Source organism: Crocodylus siamensis, chromosome 4 (genome assembly GCF_052110815.1).
Source record: "Crocodylus siamensis isolate JL-2025a chromosome 4, ASM5211081v1, whole genome shotgun sequence".
In the NCBI taxonomy this organism is placed as follows: Eukaryota; Metazoa; Chordata; order Crocodylia; family Crocodylidae; genus Crocodylus; species Crocodylus siamensis.
Window position 1 is genome coordinate 101950182 of NC_143398.1, and position 23781 is coordinate 101973962.

The following is a 23781-nucleotide window of genomic DNA, read 5'->3' on the forward strand; positions in this document are numbered from 1 at the left end:
GAAAGTCCTTGTGCAGTCATGGAATTATGACACGATTGGAATAATACAGACTTGGTGGGAGCTTGCATGACTGAAGCACTGTCATGGATGGGTACAAACTGTTCAGGAAGGACAGGCAGAGGAGAAGAGGAGTTGCGCTTTATGTAAAAGTGCTGCATGATTGCTCAGAGCTCCACTCTGAAACAGAAGCTAGGCCTGTTGAAAGTCTCCAGGTTAGGGTCAGAGGGGAGACCAACAAGGGTTGATGTCATAGTGAGTATGGGCTATAGATCACCAGACCAGGAGAATGAGACTCTTCAAACAGGGAACACAAGTTTCCAGATCACAGACTGTGGTTCTCATGGGGGATTTTAAATCACCCTGATATCTGCTGGGAGAGCAACACACAAGTGCACAGGCAATCCAGGAGGTTTTTGGAGAGTGTTAAGGATAACTTTCTGATACAACTGTTGGGAAGACCAACTAGGGGCTGTGCTCTTCTTGATCTGCTGCTCACAAATGGGAACAAATTGGTGGGGAATGTAGAAGTGGATGGCAACTTAAGCAGCAGCAATCACAAAATGATTGTGATCTAGATCCTGAGGGAAGGAAGGAAGGAAGGAAGGAGAGCAACAGAGTAAATACTCTGGACTTCAGAAAAGCAGACTTTCACTCAAAGAACTGAGGCCAGCCTGAGAGGAAAAGGAGTCCAGGAGAGCTAGTTGTACTTTAAAGAAACATTACTGAGGGCGCAGGAATGAACCATCCTGATATGCACAGTAAAATAAGCAAGTATGGCAGAAGACCAGTTTGGCTTAACAGGGAACTTCAGTGAGCTAACACACAAAAAGGAAGCTTACAAGAAGTGGAAAGTGGGGTAAACTAGGGAGGACTATAAGAGTATTGCTCGAGCATGCAGGGGTGAAATCAGGAAAGTCAAAACACAACTGGAGTTGCAGCTAGCAAAGAACCTGAAGGGTAACAAGAAGGGTTTCTACAAGTTTGTTAGCAACAAGAGAAAGATCAGAGAAAGTGTGGGTCCCTTACTGAATGGGGGAGGCAACACAGTGACAGATGATGCAGAAAAGGCTGAAGTACTCAATACCTTTTTTACCACAGTCTTCACAGGCAAGGTCAGCTCCCAGATTACTGTACCTGGCAGCACAACCTGGGGAGGAGGTGAGCAGCCAATAGTGGCAGAAGAACAGGTTAGGGACAAATTAGAAAAAGCTGAACATGTACAAGTCCATGGAGCAAGCTAAGGAAGTACAGGTTGGATGAACGGACTATAACATGGAGAGAAAACTGGCTGGACTGTTGGGCTCGAAGGGTAGTAAGGAATGGCTTGATATCTAGTTGGCAGCCAGTATTAAGTGGAGTTCCCCAGAAGTCAGTCCTGGAGCCAGTTTTGTTTAATGGCGCCATCAACAATCTGGAAGATGGGATGGAGTGCATCTTCAGCAAATTTGCAGATTACACCAAACTAGAGGGAGCAGTAGATATGCTGGAGGGTAGGGCTAGGAATCAGACAGACCTAGATTATTTGAAGGACTGGCCCAGAAGAAATCTCATGAAGTTCAGTAAGGACAAGTGCAAAGTCCTGCATTTAAGATAGAATAATCCCATGTATTAGTACAGGCTGGGAACTAACTGCCTAAGCAGCAGCTCTGCAGAAGAGGACCTGGAGGTTATAGTAGACGATAAACTGAATGAGCTAACAGTGTGCCCTTGCTGCCAAAAAAAGGGCTAACAGCATACTGGGCTGCATTAGCAGGTGTGGTGCCAGCAGATAGAGGAAAGTGAACATTACCCTCTATTTGGCACTGGTGAGGCCACATCTGAAGTGCTGGGTCCAGTTTTGGGGCCCCCACTACAGAAATGACGTGGAAGAGTTGAAAAGGCTAGCATAGGGCAACAGAAACAGGTGGGGAGCTGGGGCACATGACTTCTGAGGAGAGGCTGAGGAAACTGGGATTATTTAGTTTGGAGAAGATGAGACTGAGGGGGGATTTAATTGCAGCCTTCAACTATCTGAAGGGTGGTTCCAAAAAGGATGGAGCTAGACTGTTCTCTGTGGTGGAAGATGATAAAACAAGGAGCAATGGTCTCAAGTTGCAGCAAGGGAAGTTTAGGTTAGTTATTAGAAAAAAACTGTCCCACATGGAGGGTATTAAGGCACAGGAACAGGTTACCCAGAGAGGTTGTGGAATCTCCACCCTTGGAGGTTTTTAAGACCTGACTAGATAAACCCTTGACTGGGATGATATAGTTGGGGATAGTCCTGCTTTGAGAAAGTTGTTTGACTAGATGCCCTCTTGAGGTCCCTTCCCCTAATTTTCCATAATTCTGTGATTTGTGGTTATTTTTTAAAGTCTCTTTCTAGCCAGGAAATGGATGCCCAGAATGTAAGATACTCATAGGCAAGGAATTTTCCTGAGGCAAATTTTAATTAGGAAGTGAACTCTATGGCTGTGTCTACATGAGCCAGACATTTGCTTCCCTGGAGACAAGAAGCAGTGGCACACCTTATGCCACTGCTACTTGTCCACAGAGAATACCTGTGCCAGGCACACTCTAGTACACAGCAGGTTACCCGGGTGGGGTAGAGGAGGCTGGGGCCAGCTACTGTGCTGGCCCCAGCAGCCTTACCTGGGGTCCTGGGAAGCTGCAGCCACAGCACTCCTGTAGCTAGGAGTCTGCCTCCCATTTTGGGTGGCACGTGGTACTGCCACATGCACCCCCTTTTTTTTCCCCCCCCACATAAGTTATTTTGCCCCAGGATCTCCTGGGGTCAAAAAGAACCTCCCGTGCTGCAAGGTAGCAGCACAGAGACCACCTGAATGTGCAGTGTGTGGCTACAGTTTTTGAAACAATACTATTGTATCTGCTGAAATAGTATTTCAGCTTATTTTCATATTTGTAAAGCATCTAAAAATGTTTTAAAAGCATGAGAAGATTTTTTTTCAAGCCCCACATCATAAAATGCAGTAGGTTACCTTGCTGCTTTGTGTGTTTCTTCTGAGAGCCCTTCTTCTTTCACCAGTTCCTCAAAATTCACGATATCTTCAAGATCAGGAACAAACCTACATTGTTATTGTATATTAGGTTTATAATTCAGTTCTGATTACATTCACTCACTTAATCACCATCATCATTTGCCTTAAAGGTTTTACACTGATTTGCTCTTGCTTATACCAAATCTCCAATCATTTTCTTATCCAAGCTATCATCTCTATAACCAAACTCACTCCCCTCTTCATTATCCTTTCACAAAACGTTTTGCTTTTCCCCCACCACCCTGCCCCACTTTTCCAGCATCTTCTCCCATCTTTTTTAATGCACATGCCTCCCCGTTTCATCAGAAAATGTCTTTTAAACAGTGACATGCTATTTCCACACCACTCAAATGTATGGTACAAGAGGAACCTTTTTTTCTTCCCTTCCTGCAGGTCTTGTCTGTTTTTTTGTAGCAGTGACTGTATTTTTTTCTTTTATAATGCAGTAAGACTGCCTGAACTTCATATAAGTTCTCCTACTGTGAACAGCCAGAGGAGCTACCACAATGGCAGAACTAAGAAGCTCTGTGCTTTAAGTATGAAAGCACGAATAACACCATGAAATAATGGTATTAAAATGTGTGTGGGTACCTAATTGCACTACTACAGCAGTGAAGTCCACCAGATCTTATCATTCGTACATAGCCCATGGCATTGCCTTTCAAAACAAAAAAAGAAAATGAGTTAGATATTTACATATGCACATTTCAAAGTTCTTGTTAATTCTGAAAGACAGATTAATATATCCTCTGTAATACAGTTATGCTGTAAAGCTGACTGCAAAGAGAAAAATTATGTTGATGTTTCACAGTTTAATGGTGCACAGTGAAACCAGAAAAATAAAACGTAACTTGCTCATCTCATGAGCCTGTGTTCACGGAATACGTATTTTCACACTTAACTGAAGGCCAACATTCTACAAACATTTACTCCCTAATACACAAATTACATTTGGGAGTAAATGTCTGCAACTCAGACCTTAAATGCCTATTTCATTAACAGCCAAAGGTATTTCATCCACATATTTTGAAATATCCGGATTCAAGAGTACTTTTCCCTATACTGGAAAGATACTAAATCTGGACAAAAAATGGGTTCCTTTTTTGCATAGCTGAAGGAAGAAAGTATCAAGAACACTCACAGGAGGCATAGACGGATTTTGTTATGGCCATCAGGGCCCATTTTTGTATAAACAGGTGAAAATCCATTCCCTTAACACAGTGCACCCATTTGTGCTAGGATTAGACAGTCCTCAACCTTAGCACTTTAGTTACTGGATTATGAAGACATACTGACCCCGTATTTTTAGATAGTGTTACATACCTATTTGGCTTATGAGCTGCCTGAATTGGTCGAGGTAACTTTGTCCATCAGGTGTTATTCCAAGTTTTCTGATGCCCCGGTTGAACTTTTCTGCCCTCTCAAAAGGGTACTAGAGAGATGATTTCAGCATAAATAAAATAGATATATACTAGTTTTTAAAGAATATAACTGACTTTTCATGGTAAAGCTATTTCACAGTCTCTTTCCACCCCTGTCATCTACATATACATTGCCTAATCTTTTGCAAGCATGACAGTGTTCAGACTACAACTAAAACTTAATTTCAAGATGGACCATTTATAAAAATGTTATTAACTTTAGTTGTAAACTTTGGGTCTAAATTAAATTAGACAAAAATTGTACTAATCATCAACAGCTTAACAGAAGGAAAAACATATCCAATCCTATATAAGGTTAAGGAATGATACATCATGTCTGCTGATGAGTATCATCTTAGTTAGTGTTCAGTAAGAAGTAAAAATAAATTAAATCAGATAAAATAGTATGAATGCAGGAATGTGAATTTTTTCCTGTGCTGCATTTTGACAGGATTGAATGTGTCACCTTCCATTAATACATTTAATTAAAATAAAAGGAAAAAGCTGTGACATTTTGTAGCATGGCACATATCAGCTTAATGTCTCAGAGCACAAAGGCAGCATTGTTTTAAATCAAATTCCCTTTTACCTGACGCATTTACCTTATGATCATTTTGATCCTTCACTTCCCTGAAGAACCGTATATCTTTAATTAGTCGAGATTTGATATGCTCATCATACATAAACTGGCTAAAGATGTAAAACTTTTTCCTCAGAAACTGGTATGTGAAATTCACCTAGATTGTAACAAAAAAACAGACTCAAAATTAGAAACTCCCTTTCCAATAAACATGTACCTTTAGTGACTATTGTTCAGTAACTTCTTGAATCATTTTAATTCTGTATAACAATGTAAATTCTGCTGCTGGAAAGAGGCTCCACCTTTGCAGGTCTCAGGCAAGCTCAGCAATACCTCTCTCACTAAAAAAGGAAACAAAAAAAGTCAACCTTCTCTTCTTGAAGGTTCAGTTCCCTTTAAAGCAGGGAGGTAACAGGGCAGAGGGAACCTGCTATTTAAAAGATCAGTCCGTGTGCCACGAGAAGTACAGCACCTACAGTTTAATTTTGGATTATATAGTTGCTGTTCCTCTGAAATGATAAAAATGTTCCAAATTGAAGAGGAACAGATTTAAGCTCAATTACTGTCTCCCCTAATATTTGGAGTTTCATTATAAACCTACCCTGTTCTTTAAATTTGTTCAAAGTTTTCTAGAACTATTTATCCATGGGGCTACATCCCACCTTTTTCAAGTAGGAAACCTTGGAGATTTTCAAAACCCAGCTAGACAAAGCCTTTGCTGGGATAATGTAGCTGGGGATGGTTCTGCTTTGAACAGGCGGTTGGACTAGATGACTTCTTGAGGTCCCTTCCAACCCTAACTTTTTATGAATCGAAGTAACAATTTCATTGTCTATTTAGACAATTCAGCCCAGACTCAGAGGTAAATAAGAAAGGTGCTCAATTAGCCAGGAAGTGATGGGAGCAGGAAAACAACTTCTGTCACAATAACCAACAGCCAAGATGAGCTGTACCAATATTAGAAGCCATCTATGCATTTCCCCCCCAGTGTCAAATAACAAGAACTCATTTATAATAATCTTATCATTCCAAGTGATACCCTGAGAGAGAGCACTTTTCTTTCTGTACACATGGCTCCTCAAGTTCCTATATTGCCAATGGCATAGTGGAAAGATGAATAAGATGAAGAAAGGGATACACAGATCCTAAGATACTGAACAGCTGTCTAAGATTTGATTTCATGGGTTGAACTTTCTAATCAAGCTTTGGCACCATACCAAATGTTCATATTATTTCAATTACTCCAAACATGTGATTTACAACTGATAAAAATGAGAAGATTAAGTTCCTGTTGAAATGAACATCTGCAAAGGCTTCCCAGACTCAGCATCCTTATTTAGGAGTCTCTGCACATGCAATTAATGTGACTGAATAAACTCCAGTGCAATTTGAGCCAGAGTAAATTAAATCTCAATGTCACCATCTACCCGTGCATTTAAGCTCAGTAATTTACCCTGCCATCACATAGTTGCCTGTGTCTGACAGGACAATCATACACTGAAGTAAGTTAATCTTCTGAGCCTTAATTGCAATGCACATGAAGACAGTAACACTTCACTGCACAGTAAATTAGTCTACTTCACAGTAAAATGCACATGTAGACATGCCCACTTATTCTCAGATCACACAGCCCTACAAGGCTACTAACCTTATTTGAAAAATCATTGAATACTCTACACTGCTGAATAGCATCCACATTTAGAACAGGGAAGTAATAAAACTTAGGGGTCATCACTGACCACAAGATGAACATGAGCCTGCAATGCGATGCTGTACTCGGCCTTGGTGAGGCTGCAGCTGGAGAACCGCGTTCAGTTTTGGGCTCCACAATTCAAAAAGGATGTGGAGAAGAGCCACGCACATGATTCGGTCAGGAAAACAGACCTTACGACAACAGGCTGAGCGCCATGGGGCTCTTTAGCCTGGAAAAGCGCAGGCTCAGGGGTGATCTGATGGCCACCTATAAGTTTATCGGGGTGACCACCAGGATCTGAGGGGAACATTTGTTCACCAGAGCGCCCCAAGGGATGACGAGGTCAAAGTGTTATAAATTACTGCAAGATCAGGCTGGACATAAGGAAGAATTTCTTTACTGTCCGAGCCCCCAATTTCTGGAACAGCCTGCCATCAGAGGTGGTTCAAGCACCTACATTGAACACCTTCAAGTGCAAACTGGATGCTTATCTTGCTGGGATCCTATGACCCAAGCTGACTTCCTGCCCTTCGGATGGGGGGCTGGAATTGATGATCTTCCAAGTTCCCTTCCAGCTCTAATGTCTATGAAATCTATGAAAACCACTTATCAATCTCAGCCCAGAAAACAGTGAAAATATTAAGTGACTTTGGCCAAATATGTAAAAAAACAGTGACCTTACATTTCCCAAATTCTAAAATAAAGTAAGTGGTAGTTTGACTATTTAAATTGAAATATGACAAACTGGAACCACATTTTTAAGAATACTGTGCTTGAAATGCAACATAAAATGGCATCCTAACAAATGTTAACAAAACAGCAATATATAGTACTCAAACTGATTCAGACTTTTAAAAACTAAACCTTATAAACACTTATTTTCATGGCTACTGCAATTTGGAATCTCACCAGAATATCTCTACAATAACTTTACCTAATAAATACTAGCAGTATAACAATTCAAAACCCACTGACCCACTGCTTAGTGTTTGCAGACGGCCTTGTTAAGTCAAATGCAAAACTGAAATTGTACTAAATATTCAAAGGTCAAAAGATGCTAGAAGTGCATGTGCTTTTTATGTTTATTAAACAAAAGCAACAGTGCAAGAGATGCTTACTGTTGTGTTCATGATTCCTGTGCCATGTGTTCGAATTGAATTAGCAATGTGCCGGATATTGATAGTGTTCAAGTGCTTATTATTGCTGGTTCTTTCAATGAAGATCTGCAAAGAAAAGGTGATCATTATTCACTCAGTATCAAAATCAGCAAGTGATATACATAATACAGGCCTAGACTGCATCTCACCTGATTATTGAGATTGTAGAGGTAGCGTGATACAAAAACATGAATATTTCTCATGATTTCCAAAACATCCAGACCCTGAAACAACATGATCAATTAACAAATTTTCACAGTAACAGCTTCCTTGGGAGTTTCAAATGCATTCACAGTAACAATTATCAATGCAAGCTATTTGAAAGCATTTTTGGAAGCACAGTCCAGTTGCATATAAAAATTGAAACAACTTTTCCTGTTAAATCTATGATGTTACTTTGCAGTTTATTCTGGCCCTCTTCAATATCTAGGAATTAGCATTTTAAGTTTTCTTATAATAGTTTTACATTCCAAGTCAAATGTATACCCATGTCTTTTAATCCATTTGAAAAAAAGTGTTCTTAAATCCTATCTAGTGTATGGAAATAAAAGTGGAAAAAAAGTGGACTGGTATATATTTATAAATACAAATGCCAAGATTTACAAATACCCATTTCATTTTTTCTTTCTTATTTACTATTTAATTAGTCTCAAGACTCAAAAAAAAGGACTACATGTCTCAAAAACAGGATTTTTTGTGTTTAATCTTTATCAGGCATTAGTCTTTGGTAAATTTAATTAGACCAAGTTTTGAGAAACTGGCATATAATTTTGTATTCCTGTTTTCAGAGATCTGTTTTTTTAAGGGTTTCTGAGCATCCAAAACTTCAAATTTCAAGTGAACAGTTGTTGTGGGTGTGGAATTCCCTTCAAAAGAAAGGTAGTCAGGCCCCTCTATTTCCAAAGAGAACTAGAAAACAATGATTAAAATTCCCAGCTGATTTCCACCACGGGTGCTTCAGTTTCTGATTCATTCATATCTTGAATAATAATCTAGTACAACAAAAACATGCCGTATATAAACAGAAAGCACCCTCCAAAAACCGTACCTGTTCTAAAGTCTGACTGGGAAGATGTGCTTCTGTCATGCTCAAACCATAACGCTGAGTTGCTAAGTTTCTCATTTCACTGTATGTAGCCCAGTCATGAAGAGCTACAGTTGTTAGGTTGTAAAACGTCTTGTCTAGATAGTGCGTCACATAAACTGTAAAAAAATCAATAATATAATATGGACTGAATCTCCAGCTGCTAAATAACAAACAAAACAAAATCTGTTAGTTTAAACAGACATGGCATTAAATATGGCATTCTCTTGGAGAGGACTGTAAAACAAAATAGATAATAGCACATGTAGTATAACACACACACACACACACACACACACACACACTCCAGGTAGAAAGAACCACATGGTTACCAATAGGGCTGTGCAAAACTTTGGGTGTTGATTCAATCTGGAGGGGATACGGCCCCATTCGGGGGCTGAATCTCCAAATACGAATTGAATCAGGGGACCAATAAAAGGTCCGAATCGACTTGAAGCTCTGAATCAATTTGGAAAAGATTCGGAGAGCTTCAACGATTTGGCTAGTCCCTGCCTGTTGCAACAGGGAGCTGGAGATGGACTTGGAAATGGTAAGTAGGGGGCAGGGGAGGGGAGGCTGGAGGAGGGGACCATGGGGATCCCCCACCAGGCCCCATCCCCTGCCTGTTCCCCCAGTACTCCCTGCCCACTCTCCCAGCCCCCTCCCATGGCAGCCCTGCCTACACCAGCTCCTGGCCCTTTAAAAAAAGCTCTATTCACTGGCTGCTACCTGGCTGGGGGGGTGGACCCCTGCTGCCCCCCACTGCCCCATGACACATGGGGGCTCTGCCATGAGCACCCCCAGCACCCCTTGCTCCTCCCCAGCACTCCCTGCCTGCCCCAGCTCTAGCCCTTTAAAAAAAACAAAAATACTCCTCACTCACCAGCTCCTGCAGTGGCCTCAGAGAGCTGATGCAGAGGCCCCCACATGTCATGGGGCAGTGTGGGGCAGCAGGGATCACCCCCCTGCTGGATAGGAACCAGTAAGGCCGGGGGTTTTTTGGGTACCCCCCTCACCAGTAGCACCTGGTGAGTTGAAGCAGCCATTGCTGGGACTGGGAGAGTGGACGGGGTCTGGGCCTGTATGATTTGGCAGCAGCCGAATCAATTCGGGATATTGATTTAAAAAAAAAAAAATCACTGAATTGAATCACTGTCCCCTGAATCAGTAGAATCTAAAGTGAACACTAGCCACTTCGCATAGGTCTAGTTAGCAGCAACTACACTAGTAATTTCCTCTTTGCATCATTAGGCCATGGAGGCATGGAAAGAAATAAAAGGAAATAGGGAAACATAAAAGGAAAAGAAGGAAAATGTTCAAAGGGTTAGCTGGGAAGCAAAACAGTAGAGAAAATTAACAAGCAAAAAAATCTGTTTATTCCAACCCACCTTTGATATCAATGAAACGATTGAAAAATCGTATTGGGTTCAGACAGAAAAAGTGGGCCAAATCTTTCATTCCAACTCTGAAAGGATTTCTGTCTTCTAGCTGTAGATGTGTGTGCACAGAAAGACGTAGGTCCTTTTCTATTTCTTTACATAATTTATCCAGTAAATGCTATTGGAAAAGTGAAGAAAAAAAATCATGCTCTTTCCTTTTACAATGGTGGTTTAATAGAATTAAAAACTACCTTCAGATCTGTAACAGTTACTGTGGCCTCTAACACACAGAGCAATGTTAAGACAAATCAAGGCACATACGTGGAAGGGCTTTAAAACTCCTATGTGCAAAACCACACACTCAGGTGCAAAAAGTCTTTAGATTACTGTAGCTCAGAAGATTAAATACAGCAACTATAGGCCACTTTGCACACAAAGCAGAGGCTTCACATGGTGGGGAGGGAGTGGAAAAAGTCACACCTTTACTTGATCTGGATGAACTTCTCCAAGTGCCTTAACATAGAACCTTAGAAAATCCAGAGTGTCAAAAACATTTCTAACTTGTTGCGGTCTTTCTTAATTCTATGCAACAGAAAAAGCTACTCTACTATTCTTCTGCAATACAAAAAAACCTGAGAAAGCTAAGTGCTGGCATCTTCTGAAGGGTGGCTTGATTCTAACAAGGTTGAGAACCACAGCAGTAAGGGCACGTTTACATGACACAACCTCTGCAGTAGAGCTGAGTACATGCCAGCAGAGCCCCCTGATGGAAATATGTATTTGCCAATGTGAGGGGGTTTTTTTGCCACCTCCCTGAATGAGATAAACTAAGCCAGCCAGGAGTTTTGTAGAAATAGTTATTTGGCTGGGGGAAAAGGGGATTATTTTTCTAGCCCAAATAGCTATGCATGCAGAACTTTCTACCAAGGGTAAATTTCTGTCTCGGCATCTGTAAACCAGAGAACACTTCTCGACCTCAAAAGAGGTACATTGATGATAGAGTTCCCTGCACACTATGATAAAGGGAGCTATATACATGCCTGTGATGGTCTAAAATGAACAATGTTTTTGCTTTTAACCATGCCTCAAAGCAGGCAAACAAGATTTCCACACTAGTTTTATGGAAAATCTTACATTTCAGGCAGTAAAAGCTAACTCTAATAGACACTCCAATTAAGCCATTGACAGTAATTCCAGTACTTGAGCAGTTACCTCATTTAGAACGTCCATGATTTCTTTGTCGTAGCACTCCAGAAGTACCTCGTACGATTCTAAGTGCCTTGCATTCATCATCGCAGGTACACAGTCCCGTAATGCACTAAACATATACTGAAAAAAAAGGATTAGAAAGACACTAACTTACAAACTACAGAACAAGTACACACCAACATATTAAAATAGTGTACATCACCTAACCAGCCTGAGCTAGAGGTCAAAACCTCAAATCTCAAGAGTGAAGCTCAACTCATTTACTTTAATTCAAACAATCCCTCCATCCCCTGCAAAAAAAATTAAGGCCAAGTAAAGACATTACACTTTTGCCAGTGTAAGTGATTGGAAACCAGTCTGTACCTGTAACAGAACAGAAGTTCAGCATATACAACTGGTCTATACCCATAACAGAAGTTCAGCGCACAGACTGATTTAAAATGGCAGAACTCCCATCACCCCAAAGGACAAATATGTGTTCTGTTCACTACCAATATAAACTATGCTGCTTATAGAAATTTGCAGCAACTTAGATTCTGCCTCGGGCTTTTCGAATGTCTGTACATATTTAGCTTTAAGTTGAAAAAAAAAAGAGGATTGAAAGCCATCAGCTTCAATTTTTCTAAAAAGCAAGACAGAGATGAGTTAGCTATTTTAAATAGTTTCTCTGCTATTGCAGACCAAACACCATACCCCCTTCCCACAAGTTGACGTCCTAGCAAAGACCCAGTTTTAAGCTTTGGTCAATCAGAACAGTGAATTAACAGTATGTGGCAAACGGATGAATTTAGTGTCTTGGGCCAAGCAGTTCATTGCTGGCAGCACCTAAACTCTGATGCTTCAGAGTTAGCAAAAAAAAAAAAAAGGTGTATGTACATAATATAAATAATATACATACACACTTCTTTTTCTTGCATGCCACATCCCCTAAATAAGACAGGTGCCTTGTTTTTGGAAGGCAGGATGAAGAAAAGAGATTTCCACAGCTGTGGTTGCATGAAGCAGGGATAGAGCCTATTCTTCTCTCTCTTTCCACCTCAGGCCAAAAATCAGCCAATTCTGCTGTGAAAGGGTTAAAACTGCAGCTTTTCCCTGAGCAGGAAAGGGAGGGTGAGCAAATTGAAACTCTGTCCCTGCTGCAATTCCACTTTTAAGGGCTCCCTCCTCTCAATTTGATTGGCATGCTAAACTGAACCATTAATGTCTCTTTGGGTATTTTTGTTGATTAAACTTACGTGCAATCTAGCTGCATCAACTGCATTTTCATACACGTCATCTAAATAAATTGGAAAGACTGCTCGATGCCAGTACAAGAAGCAACAGTCACACTGCACTTTGACTCTAAAATACAAGATACTTATTAAATCACATAACACAGCTCAAGAGAGCACTTCAACAAGCCTGTACTTCAGCAGTTGTAACCTCTTTGAGATTTTTAATATTCACTTCCCTAGTTTTAGCTTTTCAGGATAACACTAAAACTCCAAATATGCAAGAATACAGTATTTACCATCCCTCCACTGGCATTTCAAAGGAACTAAATCCTGGATAAATGGATGCCCTTTTTTTGTCACTGCATCCATAAGGAACCTGTAACTGCTACTGAAATGTTGTTTCAATCGTATAACAAAGGAATTTCTTTTCTCAGATCGTATACCAGCTATAAAATATGGTGCCACTTATGGACTAATGTGGTTATCACCAATACTAACAGCAGGTTTTGCACTTGAAAATTAGAACATAAAAAAGCATTAAGATATGGTGCCATAGCTAATTCTGTGCTATAGTCATGCAAATGGTAGGAAGATCATGATGTAAATTCTCCACACACCAGAAGTATCCGCTTGGATATACAAATCAAAGATCTACAGAAAACATTTACAAAGAGTAACATTACACCAAGTTACTGCTGAATATCCACAACCAATTGCAGTCTGAACAGTCGGGAGGAAGAAGTTTAAATAAAATAGAAAAAAAAAGTGTTGCAGCTAGCTTTACTTTCAATTTGGAGGTGCAAACCAAGAAGGCTCCTGCTCCCAGTAAGTGATGGTTACTGTTAAACTCACTAGAAAACACAGTGGATCATGCAACAGGCACTGAATTTTCCATGGCCTGCATTAACTTATGAAAGAGGAATTCCACAGACCACATTCTGACCACCCATCATTACACAGAACCAGCCAACTGCATGCAGCTAGATGGAGAATAAAGAACTTCCTGCAAGATTTTGTATGTTGGATCATGATATTTTATTTTTAATGCCACTAGTCTCCTGAACCTACTATGCTACTACTTACCGTTCTGAAAGTTCACTGATTAAGTCCAGTTTTTTCAGAACTACCTGAAGTGGAAGCAACTCTTCATCTTTAAATGTTTTCTGAAAAAAGGCACCAGAGGAAAATGGAGAAAGTCACTTGTTGTGTTTAAATGCAGAACAAGAACTATTTTTAAACTGTTCTGGCAAGATGGCTGATCAATTCAGTAATGAACACTGTTTGTTACCATTGATAGTGTGTACAGGAATCTGCACAGTGGTGGTACATACCATCTGTGTGCCCACACTCAGTGCAAGGGAAACAATTAGCCGTCTCTGTTTTGTACTTGGCCCATTGAGGATATTCTCAGCCAGCACCAAGGCAGAAAGGACATCCAGGCGCTGCTCACTGTACTTCTTGTCAGAAATGACCCTTTTCTTGGAAAGGGAAAGGGAAGGAGAGAGAGAAGGAGGAAAAAAATACCATCAAAATAAGTTTGGTATTCATGGAAAAGTTACCAAAGCCCCCAAACAGCAATTTCTCCTCCTCTTCTTTTGACAGTTTGACTTTTTTCAGTCTTAAGACTAGGCACAAACACAGAATACACAGTATATACAGGTTTTGCAGAAACTTCATGGTTTCAAACAGATTTTGTGACTATGCCACTTTTGAATTGTATTATTCCCATTTGTAAATTTAAAAAAAGTGTTTGGTTCTCCAGAGATGTTTTGGGCTCTTAAATGTATTTAGCAAACCTATGCACATGTATTGTTTACACATATAATTTATTTAATCTTCACAGGATAAGAAAATGCAGAATCAGACACAATAAAATGGTTTTAAAAGCATCTTGACGCCTATCTTGCTGGGGTCATCTGATCCCAGAAGTCTTTCCTGCCCAAGTGCGGGGGGGCTGCACCTGATGATCTGTAGGGGCTGAAAGGGACCTTAACATCTATGAAAATAAATAACAGCATGCAACTCCTTTGGAGGTTAGCTGCAAAAGCAAAACATATATGCTAGCACTTCTCATCAGGGCAGCTATGTTGAAATCTTGATTCATAATGTAATTCATAAAACCAAGATTGGATCAGTAAAGGCTGCAAGCAAAGTGAATTGTCATGCTTCTGGAGAAGCATACACTGCACCTATGCAACTAGCACCTCCATAAAGTAAAATTAATACTATACCTATTCCTTTTACAGAATTTTGTAACAGCATTACACAAAGATAAAAACAGCAATCTTATATATACACAAAACACCAAAGTTATTATACAGCCTGACTGTGCGTATAAATGTGCTTACTTACATGCACACAATAACAACTCGTTTTACTTACCTTAGCTACAGAAATAGCGTTAAGAGCCTGATACTGCAAATACTGAGCGATGTGAGTCACAGAATCAGCCACAACCACACTTCTTCTGTAAAATGTATGTTCTATTGCCTGCATTCAAATTTAAAAAAACAGAGATTAATATCAGTTCTAAGGCAACAATCTCACTGATTTATTTAGGCTAACTGCTCTTGCCCACTTGTAAAATGGAGCATTCCTCTTCTGTACCTTTGTAATTTATATTAACTGCAGCTACTGAATGTGCTGCTTTTTTCAAAAGACAGAAAGAAAAACCCCCCCACAAAAGAATATTTTCAGGTGTTAAGAGGGTTAATAATATTGTTCAGTGTTCATAAAGCATAAAGAGCCTAAATTAAGCATCCATTTCTTTTTCTTGCTTAAAAAGGAGAACAGGGTGAAGAGAGAAAAGAAAATGTGGAAGGTGTTTAGAAATTGCACGCAACTTATTTTCTTCTCCAATCTCTTCCTTCCTACTTCAATCTAGTCTTTATGTAGAAGTTACACCCGTAATGTTTTCGCTCTTCAGAATGTGATGCTTCATTCTCATACTGCATAAATGCTTAAGTTCAATAAGGAATCAGAACTTGTGGCAAAGGTGATATCTCTTATTAAACCAACTAGATATTTGCAACAAAAAAAATCTTTATTTGCAAGCTTTTGTGCATACTCACCCTTCCTTAGGCACAGGCGAATGCAAAGATTGTAAACTTTCTCCTAAGTTTGATAAGTAATTTCAGTGCAAGAAGCCTACCTTGAGAAGTTCCACAAGTCTGCATAATGCTTTCACTGAGGTCTTGGTCATCGGCTTTTGCATTGACATGTAAAGATTCATCGTGGTTTTAATGATAGTGCTGAGGCTGTAAGCATAAAGAAAACCCTAAAAACAAGTGGGTAAAAAATGAAAGAAGTTCAACACTAGATGTCATGCAAGTAAATATACTGTGTCTTTTTTATTGTAGTTCAGAGACAGGACTTAATACCCTGAATAATCCCTGCTAGAGCTATCACAGCTCATCCACATATAATTCAGGCTTACTCATTCCTATAGAACTAAAATGTCAAAGCTATTTAGTTTAAGTTATCTAAAACTGAAAGTTATGGAAGCAACTTATTATAGATCTATAAATGAACAGATACAATTTAACCATAAGCAAATATATCAAATGTTCATGAACCTAACAGTACTAATCATATCACAGAATCAAGGTAACCAATGTAACTGTAACATCAATCTTAAGAAATCAGATTAAAACTAAGAAAAATGGAACAACCCCCAGGAATTAAGTGACATGCAGAAACAGCAAATCACTGTCAATCACCATTTTATTTTTAAAGGAAAACCTGTAGTTTTCAAAATAATAAATGGTGGAAAAATAAAGTGTCACTCAAACGCCAAGATTTACAAAATGTATCAAGATCAATTTATGCTACATCTAGAAAGACATTTCTCAAGTACTTAAAACACTGTTTTCAAAGGAAAAGCAAGAAAAAAACTGAGTAACAGCAATTTGTCCATCAAAATGTTGATATACAGAGACCTATGTTACAAGCATCTACACAAGATATTTACTGCAGAGCTGACTAATTAGCTCTGCAGTAAAATAGCAGTATCTACATGTGGTGTGCTATTAGAACAGAGTAAAATAATTAACCCCACTGCAGGGCAGTACCGTCAGATACAAGTACCATCCTACAGCAGAGTTATTTACTCCGCTGCAACACTCATGTTAGACTGACAGGCCTGTTTGCAAGCCCCACACTGAAGCACTCATGCCCCAAGCCAGCTCCTCCACAGCACACTGAGCCAGGTCAAAGCAGCCCCAGGCTGATCTACTGATCCCTGGGGCCCCCTACCACCAAAGGCTTATGCACCCCAGCTCAACATGCTGAGATCCCGGGCACATGTGCAAATGGCATGCCCAGGAGCAATAAACTCTGCTGTGAACCGTGCTGGAGTTTATTCATTTCCATTAATAGACACTCCCAGTAAGAACAGAATCTCTTATTGGGATAACTTTAGATCTCTTTATATTCATTCAGCTGCTTTTCCCTACTTAAGAAACAAGTCTTGTTGCAACAAGATTTTAAACGTCAAAACAAAATTTTAAAAGTCCATTTTTTCCATAGTCTGAGGATAGCAGGACAAATTTTATCTTGAGTTCTTGAGCTAGCAGAATCCATTAGCAAAGCCAGGAGTAAGAAGAGCCATGCCAAGACACATTGGCCATGGACAGATGTTAAATTTGTACCAAGAGAAAAGTGTTTTTCCTAGCACAAGTGAGTCCACAGGCATTCAGAGGATTCTTGTGGAAGAAAACTGGCTCTCTTGCAAAAATGTTTGCTCACTTTCCAACTAGGAAGATCTCCTCTTCCCCTGTTCTCCAGTGATCAGTCAGACGTGCAGTATTCTTCCTCCCACCTCTCCTGGAAATACCCATTTCTACAGAAACTTTAAACTAGACAACCTATTTAATAATATAATAGGGAGAAGTCCTGCAGTGACATTCAACTATAAAGGACAGTGTAGCTTCTAAGGGTAAAATCAGACATCCCAGGTTTATCCCAGGTCTGGTTGTCCCAGTCTGACTTGCATCAAAATAGACACAGCACAATCATTTATACACTCAGCTTTAATGGCAATTAACTTGAATTAGCTGCAACGTTCCCATGAAAAAGTGTTATCTGGGATACTTTCAAGGTAAAAGGCTTTGTCCTGAGAGAACTCCAATGTCTGTTTTTACTCTTAGATTAATTTTTATACATGCTAGTTAACGCCCAGTCAACTATCCCGCAATCAGTGAGCATCATATTATAGATTATTCAAATTGTGTCCTATTAAGAAATTAACCACCTGTATAAAGACACTGCATCTAGTGGAGAGGTCTTCAGCAAACTTATCCATTCGCTGCTCCCTAGACAATATGGACTCCATTTTTGTCATCCATGAGCTCACAAAGACATAATATGACTGCATCTCTCTGGAGAAAAAAAAAAACAGAGATGTATATTCATTTCCCACTTTTTTCTGAGCCTAAAGGGCTAACACTTCTACAGGAAAAGATGCAAGAACATTCACTTTCCAAATGTAATAGTTTTGTCCCCTTTGCAAGTGTCAGACTTCCTCAGACAAAAGTAAGCCTTAATGCTCCAGGGGCTGGTGTTAGTCCCTTGTTTTACTTGTACAAACTCAGTGAATTAAACCAATGTCAGGATTAAAATGTAGGTCTTTAATTCTTCCACGTCCCCAATGCTTCTGTGCAGAAGGCCATGTTGATATATCATTTAATCACTAACTAATTCAGAACTACATCTATTATAGTGTTTAGGTTAAACAGTAAAAGCTGCCAAAATGAAGATTTAAAACTAGATTTCAGAAAATCTTTGAGTTCAAGCTAAATAAAGCTTTATCAGCTTTGATTCTTCCAAAGGGATAGACAGTTTGCTACTATATTACTGCTTAACTCTACACAGTTTATTTTAGATAATGTACTTCCAGAAGATAAGCATGGTAACATTTACCCTTTTAACGCAAATCTAAGATGACTTTGAATACAGGACAACCCCCTTCACTAATTCTATGCATGGAAAATTATGAATTTGTTATAATATTCCATGAATCAAATCTACTTCATGGAAGGTCATGTTAAATTCATCCCCCTCCACTGCTGTGATTCAAAAAGCAGCAAGGGGTCAGACCCCTCCTCCCTTGCCCCTTGTGCTCCTGTGCCTGTCTGCCAAGCCCCCGCTGCTGCCTGTCCCTCCCCATGAGCCCCCCTGCTACCTGCCCCTCCCACACCCTGCATCCCCCCCACCATTCTTCCATGCAGCCTGCCTTCCAAGCCATCTGGATTCAATTAAAATTATTTTAAGAATACCTAGGAGAACCTAAGCATTTTAGCCCTGCTCACTTTTTGTGGAAGTTACAGAGCACACCTAACAAGGTTGTCCAGGAACAGCAAGGCTGTGAACCACCCTAGAAGCAACCCTAGACAAGGTCTGTCATTTACTCATAGCTCCTGTTTTCCTCCTTACTCAGTGCATGGGTACGTGCATGGAGTGGGAGTGTTAAGCAGAACATGAGAGTAACTTAACAGAGACCTATACAAGCAACAAAGCTAATTTCCCTCTTCATGTCAGCCAAGTTCTAGTAACCAGCACACTAGGCAGGGAGGAGGCAGTGGCAGAGGAAAACCAGAGTATCAGACAGAAACATTGGCTCCACAAAGACTGCTTTCTTCCTATGTTCTAACCACTGACATAAGTAATATAGGGGTGTGTTATGCCCTCTGATTCATCACAGCATAAAATAAGTCTTCTCCATAATGTTTATTATTTGCAGAGAACTTCGGAAATATTTATGAATACATATTTCCAAAAGAAGTTTTAGAAAAAAATGTAATACATATATTTTCCTCCCAAAAGAAAGTAAAGTTTTTTTAGTTACAGCAAACTTGAAGCAGCAGACAGAGGAAAGAAAAATATTTTCAAATAGAGGTCAAGCTGCCAATAGTGTTTGAAGAAAACTGTCACACAGACGGAGGAAAAGAAAAAAGGACAAGAAGCAAAAACTTTTAAGGAGAAGTGGCAACACTAAGTTATTCAACCTGCTACAAACATTTTTCCATAGAAACCAATTAAACCAGAGGAGGCTAATGGAAAAAAGCAGCAGCCCAGGGGAAAAAAGTAGATGCCAGTAAAAAGGTGAAATTGAAAGCGTGCTGGAACCAGCTGGAAATTAAAAGGCAAATAGAGAGACCTGCCAGAGAGAGCTGCAAGCTTAAATGAAGAATCAAAATAAGCTTTACAAAAGAAAGTACTGCATTAAAATGTTTAATTTTAAAGTGATATCTTTTCACTATCACCATAATACAGCTATTTCTGGGGTAAATGAAGCAACTGTTTAACAGCAGAGTGACACTACACAGCATTTTAATACAGCAAATCATCACCATTATATCCAAATGGAAATTTTTTTGCTAAATAACGTAATGAGCAATGTTTCAAAGAGACAAGATGCTTTATAAAACCTACTTGGTAAGTAACTGAGCCTTCTGCTGTAGAAAACTTTCCCTGTGTGTTTTAATGGCATGAATGCTTTTCTTGTCCAGCAGTTTGGCAGCAGCTGGCATTTTCTGAATCAGAAAGTTATCAGCAAACCAAATAATATTAGCAGTTAATGTGACAGCTGGCACCTAAAGCATCAAAAAAGAAAAATGTGGAAAAAACAAGCAACATTAGAGTGGATGTGATATTCTGCATAATCAAAATTTTGCTATTTAAAGCTGAAATGCTATAACCCTAGGGCTTAGAAACTTTTTTTTTTTTTTTTTAACTTGTGTATCACTGTCAAAATGTTCATTCTGATTAACAACAAAAGATTATTCAAGCAATTTTTGGTCATGTGTGTGACAGAAGCGCTAAGCTTATGTAAAAATCAGTCCCTGCCCTGAAAAGCCTATACTGTACGTCACTATGAAGAGCTATTACTGTTAAGTGTTCCTCAGCTATACTAGACCTAGCATCCAATAATAGGATTGTGTATTTTGAATGAACAAGAAACCAAGCCTATATCAGTTAGGTCCTTTAATTTTCCATTAAAAAAAATAAGACAAAAACAAGTCAGATGGCTAACTGATGTCAATCCCTTAATCAATTGGGAGAGGGAAAGGGATACATATAAAAAATAATGCACGAGGGGACAGGTAGCATTTTCTGTACTTGTCATTATTAAAATGAGTTAATGTCAAGAGATTTCACTGGCAAACTTAGCCAAGCCTCTTGAAAGCCTAACTCAGTCTAAAAAAAAAAAAAACAACAACAACAAACCACACACAGTTTAAACGTGTCCAAGAATAGCTTCAAGGTAAATACCCTTAACAAACAGAGATAAGGCCAACAGAGAATCCTTTTGTACTTCTGTTGGCAGACTCTACCCATCCATATTTCAATAAAAACTAAGAATTTATGTCAGTATGCTTTGAATACACTTTTTAAAATTAAGGAAACAGCGAATTTTTCACCTTTTTGCATACATCCAGTAATGATTTGTAAAATTTCTTGTCTACAGTCCGAAAAATCTGGAAGTGCAATACAAAGAGCCCACAAATTCCTATGTATTTATCTCTCTGGTCAATTTCTGAGGGTTCACCTTGTGCAAGAGACAAAAAAAATAAATATTTTTGAAGACTGCTTCCATACAAACAACATGAATGTTTTTTATATAATATAGTCAACATGAAAAAAATGCATCTAGCATTACCAAGTTTGGCTTCAACATTCGCAAAAATTGTGTGAATACTATGTGCAAATTCTTCAGCAAAAGTGCTATTCTTTGACACAGACACTCCTCCATTGAGAGAATCAAACTGTTGTTCTATGCAGGCCTGAACAAAGACAAGAAAAGAAGACCTATTCTCAATGCTAGTCCCATGAAGTCTGGGCTTCCAGTAAATACTGTTACTGTTAACAGATATTCTATAAACTCAAAACTTAAAAAAGCAGAAGTCCATGTATTTTGAAAATTAATATAATTTTTTCTCTGATTTGTTACCAGGTTGAATTTTAGAACTAGGAATGTTTTTAAGCAATAATTTGGTTTTTTACACTTTTAATTTGCCTATTTGCTTGTGTACAGCACAGAGGCCTCAGCGATGACAAAAGTATATATATATTTCTTAAACGCACTTCAGTAAACATCCCTTTACTGATTAAGGATGCTACCCTCTTTTTTCTTTTTTTTAGGGAGTGAAATAAGTAGATATGCTGGAGGGTAGGACTAGGATTCAAAGAGACCCCAACAAATTGGAGGACTGGACCAAAAGTAATTGCATGAAGTTCAATTAGAAGTGCAAAGTCCTGACCTTAGGACAGGGAAATCCCATGCACTGGTACATACTGGGGATCAACTGGCTATGCAGCAGCTCTGCAGAAAAGGGCCTGGGGGTTACAGTGGACAATACGCTGAATATGAAACAACAGTGTGCCCTTGTTGGCAAAAAAGCTAACAGCATCATAGGGTGCATTGGAAGTATTGTTGCCAGATCAAAGGAAGTGATTATTCTCCTCTATTTGGCACTGGTGAGGCTACATCAGAATAGTGCATCCACTTTTGGGCCCCTCACTACAGAAAGGCTGTGGTCAAATTGGAAGGAGCCCAGCAGAGGGTAACACAAAAGGTTAGGGGTGTGGGGCACATGACTTCTTAGTAAAGGCTGAGGGAACTGGGCTTATTTAGTTTTGAGAAGAGAAGACTGAGGTGGTACTTAACAACAGTTTTCAACTACCTGAAGGGTGCTTCCAAAGATAATGGAGCTAGATTGTTCTCGGTGGTGACAGATGACAGAACAAGTAGCAATGATCTCAAGTTGCAGCAAGGGAAGACTTAAGACTAAGTTAAATATTAGGAAAAGCTCTCTCACTAGGAGGGTAGTAAAGCACTTGAACAGGCTACCCAAAGAGGTTGTGGAATATCCATCTTCGGAGGTTTTTAAAAACATAAGGAGACAAAGCCTTGGTTGAGACAATATAGTTGGGGATGATCCTGCTTTGAGCAGGAGGTTGAACTAGATGACTTCCTGAGGTCCCTTCTCATTTTCTATGATTCTATGCTGCTTATGACTCAAATTAAAATAGAAAAACATGCAATTCGTAGCTTGAGACTTACTCAGACATCTCAAATCTAATTTGTTTCCTACATGATCTGCTACAGTGAGATGGCAGCATTACTGCTGAAGCTGAGAAACTGAATGAGATTATTGCAAAATAAGATGGCAATTCTTATACCAGCATAACTTTCACCAAATTTATTTTGCAAACAAACAGCTTTGTTTAATAATTTACTTTTTAGTACCAATTAGATTGATAAACAGTTTATCCTAAATATCTGTTGATATTAAATCACCGAAATTGCAAGTACATGCATGGTGGGGAACTGCCTTGTAGAGGCTTACAAGCTTGTATTTAAACTGTATTTTGAAAAACAAGTATTTCACAAAAACTACTTGTATATAGATATCAAGCTGAAAAGGACAGGGGGCAATTTTCTTTTACATACATTTTGTCATGTGTACAAAATTTATGACTTGAGGTGTACGGTAAAAGGCTGCTGCTGAAAATACATAAGCAGGGATTTTAATGGTCAAAAATAGTATTTCTGCAAGAAGAAAATAAATAAAGGAAGCCATATTCAGCAAAGCAGCCTTAGCTTGGATCTATATGGCATACGTCTCAGTCCTTTTCTGCTGAAAACAGTGCTTCAGACCTCAAACGTGCAGTCTGCTATGCGAATTGCTGCATGGTGTTTTCATTATTTTGCATATCAATATACATTGATTACATTCCTAGTAACCAATGAGACAGATTGTTAATTAAGCCATTTAAAGCCTGGTACAGTTCAGATGCATGAAGATGGCAAAGAAGGAATTCACAATAGAGTATTTTGTGTGTGTAATTAAATACTGCCTTACAATTAGTCAGATTAGGAGAAAGTCAAATTCATATATGAAAATACCGCCATTTATGAAAAAAATAGAGCATTTACAAGCACACAGCATTTTAAAAACTGTGTTCCATTTTAACAGCTTCTCCACTGCACTGTTCATCTGGTACTA

At 39.2% G+C, this 23781-nt stretch overlaps 1 protein-coding gene across 8 annotated transcripts in view; it reads right to left on the minus strand.

The window, feature by feature from the left end:
• WASHC4 (WASH complex subunit 4) overlaps window positions 1-23781 on the minus strand; it is a 64316-nt gene that overhangs the window by 20324 nt on the left and 20211 nt on the right. For 7 of the 8 annotated variants that reach the window (XM_090043172.1, XM_090043170.1, XM_090043169.1 and 4 more), the window contains 18 exons: window positions 21432-21555; window positions 21193-21320; window positions 20204-20364; window positions 18024-18150; window positions 15924-16049; window positions 15155-15262; window positions 14104-14250; window positions 13856-13935; window positions 12794-12899; window positions 11562-11678; window positions 10359-10527; window positions 8935-9089; window positions 8036-8110; window positions 7848-7952; window positions 5059-5193; window positions 4359-4467; window positions 3627-3693; window positions 2976-3062 (listed from right to left, as the gene is read on the minus strand). In XM_090043172.1, the coding sequence (XP_089899298.1) occupies window positions 2976-3062; window positions 3627-3693; window positions 4359-4467; window positions 5059-5193; window positions 7848-7952; window positions 8036-8110; window positions 8935-9089; window positions 10359-10527; window positions 11562-11678; window positions 12794-12899; window positions 13856-13935; window positions 14104-14250; window positions 15155-15262; window positions 15924-16049; window positions 18024-18150; window positions 20204-20364; window positions 21193-21320; window positions 21432-21555 (2126 nt within the window). The remainder of the gene's footprint in view (window positions 1-2975; window positions 3063-3626; window positions 3694-4358; window positions 4468-5058; window positions 5194-7847; window positions 7953-8035; window positions 8111-8934; window positions 9090-10358; window positions 10528-11561; window positions 11679-12793; window positions 12900-13855; window positions 13936-14103; window positions 14251-15154; window positions 15263-15923; window positions 16050-18023; window positions 18151-20203; window positions 20365-21192; window positions 21321-21431; window positions 21556-23781) is intronic. The other variant, XR_016441844.1, reaches the window with a different exon arrangement.